This window comes from Azolla caroliniana, unplaced genomic scaffold (assembly GCF_043228905.1).
Source record: "Azolla caroliniana isolate FFs.n. ecotype wild unplaced genomic scaffold, voAzoCaro1.0.p SCAF_17, whole genome shotgun sequence".
Classification (NCBI taxonomy): domain Eukaryota; kingdom Viridiplantae; phylum Streptophyta; class Polypodiopsida; order Salviniales; family Salviniaceae; genus Azolla; species Azolla caroliniana.
In genome coordinates this window covers 1,267,681-1,279,930 of record NW_028230452.1, presented here as the reverse complement: position 1 = coordinate 1,279,930, position 12,250 = coordinate 1,267,681, and the positions used below count along the sequence as shown (strand labels likewise).

Sequence of the window (12,250 nt, the reverse complement as noted above, 5' to 3'; positions counted from 1 at the left end):
CCTGCAAATCTCCCATGTGAATGATCTTTGCCGAATGTTTTGTTTTATGTTGTGAATACATCTCTAGCTCGTGGACCTTGCCATCTCTACATGAGGATACATATGTGAATGCATGTAGTGTTAAATAGGCCTTGGATCTATGATTATGTCGTATGGGACATGGATCTCTATGGGTTAGATTTATGAACACATTTATTATTACGAGGGCCCATTGTCTCTTTAAAATTAGATGTGTGAGTACACCTATATAGTTAAACGGGTTGTGTCCGTGAATACATCTATTGGCCCGTTACACATGTGTCTCTTTCGAGTAGATGAGTGAATCCATCTATTGGGCCATCTTTCTATTTAGGGTTTGTTTCATAAATACATCTACATTGGCCGCCTTGTCTATGGATTCTCCTAATGGGCCAAAGTTTACGACTGGTTTCTTAAATACATTTTGGTTTCAATGGTGTTATCTATGAATATGAGCCATGGATCTCTTTAGGGCTATATCTATAAAATTCATGCACCTAATAGGGCACATCTCTTACTTTCATGAAGAAAAGTTTGTATTTTTTCACTCTGCATGGATATCCATGAATTGCTACCAACTTCATTGCAATGCATACTTTAGTGGATATCTCAACCCACACATGATCCATAGTTGTCTCAAACCCATTATACTTGTTTGTTCTCCAACTTCTAGCATCACACAAATTTCCTTCTTAAAGGGAAGCATTGACATCATTTTGTTGATGCACAAGTTCCTTTGTTAAGGTGAGGCATACAAGGAATGAAGACGCACTTTGGAATTGCTGACCAATCATAGATGAAGTGGTTAGTTAACATTTGAGCTAGCAACACGTGAATTTGTACAGTTAGCATCATATGCGTTCTTGGATTTTTGAACTGCCACATTACCAATGATATAATAACGATTCAAGGTCCCAAATTTGTGCTCTAATCGAGATTTCATGGACCTCACAAAGGCAATAATGGAGTTCTTCGAGAAGAATATATAAATAGAAAGACAATGCATTTAAATGTGCAACCAAGGTCCCAATAAGCAAGGCAGGAAAAAACTATTAGAAAAATCCACACATAGGATATGTTCGTACATATTTGTTTATATTTAGACAAGCACAAACACATACACGTCTTGACTCCTACTCCCATAAATTGCTCATCCTAGGAAACGAGATAAATGGGGCTATACACCAAACACTATGATCTAGGGATAAATGACAATACCATCATAAATAAGCACCCATATTTAACATCAATGGATATACATAGACACTATATTTTAGGTAAAGGTCGTATATATGACTACGTTTTACACATGTATGTCACTTTGGCACATCAACTTTGTAAAGGATGATTACAACTTACATTCCAAATAATGTATTTTCTTATGGAATAAAATGACTTGAATGTGTGCGTGTTTGTTCTTTGCAAGTCACTTTGAAACATGAGGCATTGGTAGAATAATGAGTCTGATGTATACACATTAAAAAAATAACTAGCTATGCATATCATGTCTTATTGCATGGAGTAAATACAAATTGGGATGTGGATGTGCGTGCATTCATCTTATATGACCACCTATGGTACATGCATCATTGACATTTTAGCTGGTGAACGCACACCTTAGCAATTTATTAATTTAGAGAGTAGATTATTTGAATGTATATTGAGTGTGTTTGCACGTGTGTTTGTGTTTGTGTGTGTATATGCGTGCAAGCGTGGGTTATAGAATTATCGTATTGGTTGGGCGTACATGCTAGGAAGTATAAGTAAATAACAAAATGTTGGATTAAAATACTCATAAGGTAAGGCATAAAGCAAGGCGAAAAGTTCACAAGGCTCCACTATTTAGAGTAGTCGGTGATATAGTGGTGGAAGAAGAGGAGATTTAAATAAATCACAGAAAATCGCAAAGTAGGAATGCAACACATAAAATAAGAGAAAAAGAGAATGGATACCTCATGGATAACAATAGAAAATGGCATCATGGTACAAGTTGTTAAGACAAAATTTTGAGAGAACTTATTTCATTAGGCGTCAACCCTTGCCAAGAATTTAAAGATAATGTTGGTTGGCGAACATAAATGTATGTTACATTTTAATTAGGAAACTTAGAGAATATATAGTTAAGAACAAAGGTGAGGGATCGAGAGAGTTGGGACTTAACTATATCTAGAGAGATCTATGTCTAGCTAAGTTTATATATCTCGTGGAATCCATTACCAGAAACAAAAATACACTAAACATGTGTATAAGAAGATTTCGATCACAAAATTCAAGACAAAATCAAGGAAATCTTGTATCTAGATCATTACGGAAAAGGGTAAAGAAACCCCTTCAAAAGAGGAGAAGAATAGTGATTACAAAAATGATTGAAATTCGTTTTACCGATGTACCCAAAGCGTGAATAGTGTAGCGAGGAAAAATAGGGGGATTTGGAACTTCCTACTTTTCAACAAGATAATAAATCCACCGTCTAGTGACACTTTACCCATTGGGCTAGCCCTTCCAAAAAGCTTACATTGTGCCAAAATGTACAACTTATCAAACTCGTAAATTAAAAGATCGCATGAAAGAGAGGACAAGAACACACAAACTTGCACAACCAAAAGCTTCTTATTCCCTCATGTAGTTAAGCAAATCTACTAAAAGGCGATGAAAGGAAGACCCCAATATAGATTAAGAATTTCACCTTTGAGATTCTTTTAACATAGTAGGTGGATTACAAGATAACGTTGAAAGATTATGTAGTGTATATTGAAAGCAATGAAGTGTGGACAATGTTAAAGTACTTTTTTGTAAAAAGTACAAATAGGGAGACCATGGAAGGACCACTCCTAGTATCAACATGATACTTTACACACAATAATACCTTAAACTTTGACACAACCTTTTTATTTTTACTCTAGTCTTTAAGTGCTACTCTCTGTCTCTTTTACATGTGTCCTTTGAACTTTATTTCAATACTCACTAAAATGGCCTCCAAAATGAAGCATGCAAACATACTAAACACCAACATTTGATTCATCCTCCATTGCACATGTTCTCAATGCACATTAAAACATCTTCCATGTATGATTGGAGAAAGCCTCATGTGCAACGTTCTTCAAGTTCTATCATTTCATTTGGCACATCATTGTACACACTGGTTGAGAGAGTCTTCACAAACATAACCTAACCTTTGTTATGGAGCCATCGACACTTGATCAACTCGACATGAAAAAAGTCTTGAAAGACACTCATAAGATTTTGTCCTTCCAAAGTATTTCTAGAAAAACATGACGCTAATGTTCCGAGTGGTAACCTACTCAATGGTTTTTCATTATTTGAACTTGTGAACCATTTAAATGGTTCACATTCAACAACACATAACACACACATAAACTCATTATTTGAACTTGCAAAGCATTTAAATGCCTCATGTCAACAACACATAAATTTTATTATCATATTCAGAGTTCAAATATGACATGAAATCAAAATGAAATGTTTTCATTTTGTGTGGAATGTCCAAGAATTTGATTAATGGACATTATGATTGAGAGAAGAGGTGTATAGAGAGATATGCCTTGGTTGAAAGTGCGGGGGAAGGAAAGTCACTTGTGATTGAGGCGAAGGGTGACAACATAAAGTGATTCTTACATTCACAAACTTGTTTCATGAAAAATGTGTATACATGATGAATCTCCCTAGTTGTGGCCTAAGCAAACTCGCACATGATCAAAGGTGAACCATGTCATCAGAGTTTGATACTTAAATTCATGACCTTGTTCACAGATTCTTTTTAAGTTCCTACATTAAATGTCAAGCTCATAGGCCTTCAACTTAGCACATACTGAATATTAATCCCACTTTCTATAATTGTACATTTTCATCAATACCTTGGTTTCAAATTAGGTCAATCTATTCTTCATCCCACAAGTCATTTAGTTAAAACAAGGCACAATGTGGGGCAATGAAATGGGTTGGTCCAATGCCATATTGTAGTTGTCACAAATAGTGTTCTAAAATAGCAAGCAAAGTCAAAGTAGTCGCAAAAGCCTAGTTCTTTCAGTCCCTTTTCATGAATTTAACAAACATTTGGTGATTGTGGTAAAGAAGCCTTCCTTGGTACAACTTGGAATGGAGGACTCACTAATGCAACTTTCTAAATGTGAGGTCAATTCTCAAGAAAAAGTGGTAGCTTGCGTCATTGACAACTTTTTTTTACTCAAAAAATGTCCTTGCCAATGGCTCAAAACTTGATTCATAAGGCATTTGTGCCTCTTCTCGATTGTATAAGGGAGTTTGAGCATTAGGCCAAGTGTTCAAGATGTATTGATGTGGTAACCTTGTTGGTATTATGTTTCCAAAAACAATGGCAAATATCTATCTAAAGAGTTAGCGCTATACAAATATCCTGGTGATTAGGCACCCACACATATACATCTTATGGTATTAAGTAAACATTGAGAGAACACAACTATAGTTTAAAACAATTAAGGATCCTTAGTGATCACTAGTTAGAGGTGACTAAATATTCTAATCCTTGGTGCACCCCTCTTTCTACTTCTATATACATATTATGTGTTATTACATGTCTCCTGATGAACAAACAATAGAGGACTCTAAAAGTTCTTAATATTTGATAGCAATGTTATTGGCTAATATTTCCTTGTGTGTTTGGCGATTATATTAACGATCGAGAACTTTGCTTGTCAATATCCCAACATCCACTCACATTGTTAATGGATTTGGAGAATGATAAGCCAACAAGAAGTTGACATAGTTATTGTGAGATTACGTAATATCATTTTTGTTCAATGATAAGTTTGTGCTTGTCCTGCGCATTACAAGGAGTTGCTATAGATCACAACTTAAACTAAAGTATTTTCCCATGTCTTGATTTCCAAAAATGATTGCCATAACTTGAGACCGCATCCACTTTACAATGCAAATTGTATTGAAAGTTTTCTATCAGCTTTATTGGGAAGATAAAGTTGCAAATATAGTCAAAATGTCGAGTTATTTGTAACAATTCCCACGTTTAAGTTTGTAAGATAAATTGGAAAGCTTATGATTCCATTTTCAATAGAGCACAAGCTTACACTTTTCACTTTTCAAAACTTGATCCAAGATATCAATCTCAAGAAATGCTAAACAGAATGACAAAGCCATAGTTTTAAAATGCTCTAATTTGTATTCAAAACATGTTTTTGTAGACTTTTCATTATGAATGAAACCCAAGGCAATCTTTATTGATTCCATCATGGTATGAATGCCTTTGGTATTATAACACGTTGAGAGAAGTATTGCTTTTGTACCTTTACACATGGTATGAAAATTTTAGATGTCCTTACCTCTCGTCAACTTATTTGAGGTCTTGTCCACATCAAGGGTTTGTTCATATAAGCAAAATCCCCAAGGTTTGAATTGTGAATTAGGAGGAAGCATAGTCTTTTAACATGTGACAACCAGTACATCACTAAAGTTTTGAACCTTAAACTATATATGCCATGGGTTCAATATTCCTAGTAATGGAACAATAGTCTTTTGACAAGTTTCACATGAGTTCTATTTTGTTAAAAAAAAATTCTCGAGTCCAACAAAGCTCAAGTTTGGCTCTCCTATCCCACCCTTGATTGGTATAGATGGTAATGGAATTCTGACTCATTAAGGGAAATCTGCATTTTGGCCCCAAAATGCATCCCATGGGACTATGTTTTGTGCCCATGTTAAGAGAGTTCCCTAGCATATTCATGATTCTCTTGTAAATGCACTAAAACCCTAACGAAGAATAATCATGAACACTCATGAATCCTGACAGGTTTCTGAAGCTATCCATGTGTAGTCTTTTATGATCCCAATCATTGATGTCATATGGATGTCCTCCCAGCTGACGATATGAGTAAGAAATGCATAAGCATATAGTCCACACTATACATGAAGTGGTTGAGAAAATCTATTGGCAAGCAATACTGGTCCTGACTTGTTCAGGCAATATCTCTTGCTTCTTTGAAAATGATTCCATATATTGATTCTTTGAAACATAGACACATTTTCTTCTGTAAGCAACCAACATTTGTTTGAACTTCGACTTGGCACGGATACCATTATTTCAGAACATCCTTCTCCCTTATCCTTTTACCTTCTCTTGCTTTACAGTATCCATTGAAGAATAATGCCCCCTCAAGATTTCGCAATGAACACACCTTCATTGGCTTTGGTTCATACACTTCATTCAACAATAATGTCCCTAGAACATTATACATACAAATCCATTGGTTTTCGTACATACAAATTCATTGGTTTTGGTTTAGAATCTCGACCACAGACCTCTTCAGTGCTACTACAATAATGCAATTCCCGAGAATCTTCTAGGGTTTGACAGTTGGAGAAAATGCTCAACATGATCATGTAACTAGAAGCATCTTGGAAATCCAGCTGAAAAAGTTCTGTGAAACAACGTTTGCCCAACTCTATGTTACCATGGGTTTTGCAGCCACTAAGCAAACTAGACCAACTGATAAGACCCGGCAAAACTGGCAATGTTTGGAGGACATCTTGAGCTTCCATGAGACATCCAACCCGCCCCAGAAGATCAACCATACAGTTATAGTGCCCAGCAGTCGGTGATATCTTGTGGTTCTCTCTCATGGACTTGAAATAAGAATGGCCTATATCTAGTAGCCCAACATAACTGTAACTAGCTAGAGCACTCATAAATACTTTATCATCAAGCTTTATACCTTGATGGAGCATGTCTTCCATAAGTTCTTTTGTTTGCATGTAGTTGCCTTGTTGGGCATACCCGGAAATGATTGCATGCCATGAGACCATATCACGATTCAACAACTTCTCAAAGACTTTGTAAGCATCGATTAGGCTTCCACATTTGGCATACATATCTACAAGTGTGTTGCCAAGGGATACATCAGAATGAAGCCCTATTTCCATGGCTGTATCATGTATTAGTTGACCCACACATACTGTCCCCATCATACCACATGCTTTGAGAAGAGCTATAAGGGTTGCTCTATCTGGATGTATACCATTCTCTTGCATTTCTTCAAAAATCTCAAATGCACGGATCCCTTCTCCCTCCTCTACATAGCCAGATATCATAGCAGTACAAGAAACGACATTCCGAGCCTCTAATTCGTTAAATAATTTGCACGCATCAATTAGGTTACCACATTTAGCATACATATCCACAAGGCTATTTGAAAGAGCGATATTTGATTCAAATCTCGACTTAATAACAAGATGATGTAAAAGCCTTCCCAATTCACAAGATAGATCTGAACTAGAACAAGCCTTCATGATGCTTAAAAAGGATACTTCATCGGCCAAGATGCCCTCTTCTTGCATATCTTCCAAGAGTTTAAATGCATGGATTATGTCCCCATGTTGCACATAACCTGATATTAATGCATCCCATGATACTATGTCTCGCTTTGGTAAACCGTTGAAAATTGTTTGGCACTCTATCAATCTCCCACATTTGGCGTATGCATCAATTAGAGTGCTTTCAACTACGAGGTCTATGAGAAAAAGACTTTTGATGATCAAGTCATGAACCCAATATACTTGAAGTGGATCTCCAATAGAGGCACATGCTCTCAAAGCACATAGAAAAGTTGGCTTTTCAGGTTCTTTTCCACAAAGCATCATCTCTTCAAAAAGCCAAAGAGCTTGTATACCTTCATTATTTTCAGCATGACAAGAGATCAAAGAACCCCATGTTACCACATTTGGATTGTGAATACTATCAAAAACCTTCCTAGATTCATCAATGCTACCACATTTACTATACATTTGAATTAATGCACTTCCAATAACCATATCTACATCTAAACCACATTCACAAATTGCCATATGTATTAATTTTCCCTCCATTGATGACCCTTTATTGACACAAACCTTCAATATGCATAAAAATGTGACTCTATCTGCTTTAACGCCATATCCTTGCATCTCAGAGAAGAGAGAAAAAGCGTCTTTACCTTTGCAGAGGTCAGAATAAGTTGAAAGGATGGCATTCCACGTGTAAACAGAGGGCCTGCATATCTTCAGAAAAGCTCTACAGGCTTCTGGCAAAGAGCTGCAGGATTTGAAGGAGCGGATGAGGTGATCTCCAAAGAAGGAGATGGAATCTAAGCCGTTGATTGCCAAGAAGAGGTGGAGCTTTCTAGATGAGTCTGGGTCCTTGGTTCTGTTGCATTTCTGAAGAAGGGGCTGGACGGTCGCCATGGTTCTTCCATCCAACACAAACAGACAAACACACACACACACACACACACACAGAAACAAACTAGCTATGGAAACCAACAATGGTGGTTTTTTTAACTTAAGCATTCAGATTTTCTATGCCTTGATTGTTCCTTTAAACATTCAGAGTTTCTATTCCTTGATTGTTCCTTAAAACATTCATAGTTTCTATTCCTTAATTCATCCTTAAACATTCAGAGTTTCTATTCCTTAATTGTTCCCCTTAAACATTCAGAGTTTCTATTCCTTAATTGATCCTTGGGTCAATGCTTATGAGAGCAACCACACAAACATACAGACGAAGAAGAAGAAAAAGAAAAAGAAGAGACTCCTACAATGGGATGGTCCCATATATCCCATTCGGTCTCTCATGGGTGGGCCACATATCTATCTATCTATCTATCTATCTATCTATCTATCTACATTGTGTTGTACCCAATTCTCCCTATCCCCTAGTGGCCCGAACACAACTTACCACTCTATCATTGGGCAAACCCAATATGAATATTTACGTAAACACGTAGCTCTAGCCCTCGAGCTTAGGAAGTGACCCTTCAATGCTTCGAACAATGTGGTAAAGAAGACTCAAATCTCTAGCACAAAATGCAAGGAAGGGCTTGTGGACCATACGATGACGGTCACCCCTACCCCTAGCAAGGGCTTAGCCCCGAATCCACAAAATGCACGATCATGTACACATCCAAACGTCCTAATGTCCTGGCACCGAGGTCCATTTAGGAGTTTGTGTGAGTTAGGGAGCAAGGGACTACTCAACTCCGGATCGATTCGGGAGAAGGCTACAAGAAACTATTATGTGGAGACCATTCATGTGTGTGTGTGTGTGTCTACTATGTCCATGCCTAATGGTGGGCAAATCCCTATCTATCAAAGCCTTGATTTACTCCTTGATTATCTATCTAATTCTATATCTACATGTACATACATACATACATGCATGCATGCATGCATACATACATGCATGCATGCATGCATACATACATACATACATAACATTACATACATACATACATAACATTACATACATACATACATACTCATACATGCAATCTATCTATATATGTATCTACACATACATACATACATAGCATTACATACATACACACATACATAACAATACACACATACATACTGATACATACTGATGGACGCATATGTATGTATATAAAACCCTAACAGTCACACCCTACTCTGTTTCCTTCCACTCCCAAACCAGAAACAGAGAGGGCCAGAGATATGGCTGAATTCCAACAGCTCCTTTGGGCCCACGTGCGCCTCGCCAAGCCACGTGACGTCCCGCACGTGCTCAGCCTCACCCAACAGCTCGCAGAGTTCGAGCGGCTGACGGAGATGTGTGTGGCCACTGTGCCCAAGCTGGAATCCACCCTCTTTCTCAACCCCACCCGACCATTCTCTGGCCCCTCTGTTCTCCTACTGGAGGTATCCAACAACCCGCCTGAAGAGATTCTCCAAAGGGATCCCCAGAAGATTCCAGAAGATGCCAATTTGGAGAATCCTGAGAAAGAACTCGGGAATTGTGAGAATGCAGAGAATCCCTTGAAGCATTCCAAGCTGCCCGATGAGAATCTTGAGAAGAATAGAGGGGTTTCGGACGAGTATCTGGATAAGGAGAATCCTGATCTTTTCTCCGAGATTACACGACAATTTGAGCTCCGGTCACCCATCAAAGATAACCAAGCCTTATCCTTCCGATCAAGTGAAGATCGTATAATCGCAGGTTTTGTTCTGTTTTTCCCTAACTATTCTACTTTTTTAGCAAAGCCAGGTTTTTATATCGAAGATTTGTATGTTCGGGAGTGTTATCGAGGGCGTGGATTTGGTTCGCTCTTGCTTAAAACTGTTGCCAAATTGGCTGTCAAGCTTGATTATGGCAGAGTAGAATGGTGTGTATTGGATTGGAACGTGAATGCTATCAAGTTTTATGAAGGAATTGGTGCAAAAGTGCTGCCTGAATGGCGAATTTGTCGCCTCACTGGTGAAGCACTTAACACTTGTGCATCTCAAACAGAAAAACATATATAGTTCGGGTTGTTTTGCACTAAAAAATTGTCAGTGCATTTTTTACCCTTTAGATGGTTAATGCTTGCTGTTTTGGAAGGAACAGAAAAACCTATTTTCTTCATTTAATATGACTATTTTGCTATTTTTATTGTCTGGATTATCCTGAAAGAATCTTGTAATTTTTGGGGTTCCATGTTTGAAATGCACTCTGGTATGATTTGCTGCCGTTTTGCCAGCAGAATGCTCAACACCTCTGCCTCTCAAAAATTAGAGTAAATTGACATGGTTATAGACAGTTACTATTTGCAACCTGGGAAAGAAATTGCTTTTCTTGAATTTGCCTGCTCTTGGTGATTGTATATCAAAATTTCACTCTATGATTGTATAGCTTCAATCAGAAGAACATTTGGTCGATTAACTATTGTTATGGTGGTGATGTTTGAAATGCAAATTCCAATGCCATGGCCCATGTCTTGTAGTAGACTCTAAAACTGTATTTTAGGATAGATATTCTTGGGACAACATAATCTTCCATAGATTAGGCGTGTTCAAGCTTTACTTTTCTACTTTTTAAATGCTGAATACTTTTCTTCAGAAAGACATTGGTCTTAGTTGAAATGCCTATTTTATGATAATAGGAAACCAATATCCTTGGTTTTATGATTTTAATATGGTGTTCATCATAGTGTCTTGGTAATATGTATTCTAGTATGCTTGTGAAATCATGTCATTATTGTTGTAAAAAGACAGACATTTAGTGAGACAACGCGAGAATGCCTCCGAAAACCTGTCTTGAAACAAAAAACGGTCCAAGGTGTGCTTAATTCTCAACATTGGGGAAATTTAAGTATGCATTGAATATGCCTATTCACCTGCCTAACATCCAAGTCATATAAAAAGATTAACTCTTGGATCAGTTAGTGTAGTGTGTCGTGTTCATTCGTGGCATGTAGATTAACGACTTTTGAAATGTAATAATATATTGTAGTATTCTTTGAAGATTCTCACCTGCAAATTGTAATCTCACTATCACTAGCCTTAGTTGAAAGCACCTTTGAAAGAATGAACCTAGTCTCAGGTTAGAGACAAGGATAAAGTCCCACCAAAGAATACGATGATACAAATATAAACCATTTATTTGGGTGATGTTGATCATGATGTGTCATGCTAAGGATCTTTGTTTTGCTACATCGAATTATGCAATTGATACTGTTTAAAATTATAACCATTTATTAGGTTGACGTTGATCATGATGTGCTCATTCCATGGATCTTTGTTTTGATACACAAAATTATGCAATTGATACTGTTTTTACCTTTTTGTTTAATGATTCTGTTTGTCATAGTGTGAGGTATTTAATTAATAACTGGTGCCTAATTATAATATTATTAGCTGATCAAATATGCAAATTTAGGTATTATCTGTACTTATAATTATTATGACTGTGACTTATTAAATAACACTAGAAACATATATATTTGTGCTTTATTCTTTTATGGAGGGCTATATCATTTTCATGCATGATAATGAAGAATTGATGTTAAAGCTTGTTATTCAAACCCAATAATGAAAGGAAATTCAATATATTGTTGAGGGTGGATAGATGTTATTCAATAACAATGAGCAGTGTGGAGACAATAGATAGATACACTAATATGAAAAGTGTTTGAAGAGTGTCGTAAGGTGTAACAAAGACGTGCAAAATTAATGATGATCTGAATCCAGAGTGTCAAATGGATAGCCCTACATTGAGTTGATAGGAATTATGCAATGCTTCAAAAAATGCTTTTTATTAGAGAGGCAGGATGGGATACTACATAATTTCACTGTCCTTCCATATCATTGTATTGAGATACTTTTGGTTTTGGTCAAATCATCATTCAATACATTAGAAAATGCTTGATATTCCACAAAAAGAAAATAAAAAATCAGTAGTTATAACAATTTA

The 12,250-nt window shown here is 36.8% G+C and overlaps 2 protein-coding genes across 3 annotated transcripts in view; one reads left to right on the top strand and one right to left on the bottom strand.

Annotated features, from left to right (window-relative positions):
- The window catches only part of LOC147852667 (GCN5-related N-acetyltransferase 8-like), a 100,625-nt gene extending 90,075 nt beyond the window's left edge, over positions 1–10,550 (top strand). Inside the window, exon 2 of the mRNA XM_087332743.1 lies at positions 9,503–10,550. Coding sequence (XP_087188869.1) covers positions 9,517–10,323 — 807 coding nt within the window. The 5' untranslated portion in view covers positions 9,503–9,516 and the 3' untranslated portion in view covers positions 10,324–10,550. The remainder of the gene's footprint in view (positions 1–9,502) is intronic.
- LOC147852668 (pentatricopeptide repeat-containing protein At2g13600-like) lies at positions 5,585–8,370 on the bottom strand. Of its 2 annotated transcripts, XM_087333640.1 has the most exons (2): positions 7,998–8,367; positions 5,585–7,694 (listed from the first exon to the last, which is right to left on the bottom strand). In XM_087333640.1, the coding sequence occupies exons 1-2, from the start codon at positions 8,347–8,349 to the stop codon at positions 6,256–6,258; spliced, it is 1,791 nt and encodes a 596-aa protein (XP_087189766.1). In that variant the 5' UTR covers positions 8,350–8,367; the 3' UTR covers positions 5,585–6,255. The 2 variants fall into 2 exon arrangements, with proteins under 2 accessions (XP_087189766.1, XP_087189765.1); XM_087333639.1 differs by having other exon boundaries at positions 5,585–8,370.
- Positions 10,551–12,250: the final 1,700 nt, after the last annotated feature.

Bases quoted from the DNA above. Each gene is read 5' to 3' on its own strand.
- LOC147852668 (XM_087333639.1), bottom strand. From the start codon at position 8,349: ATGCTTAAGTTAAAAAAACCACCATTGTTGGTTTCCATAGCTAGTTTG.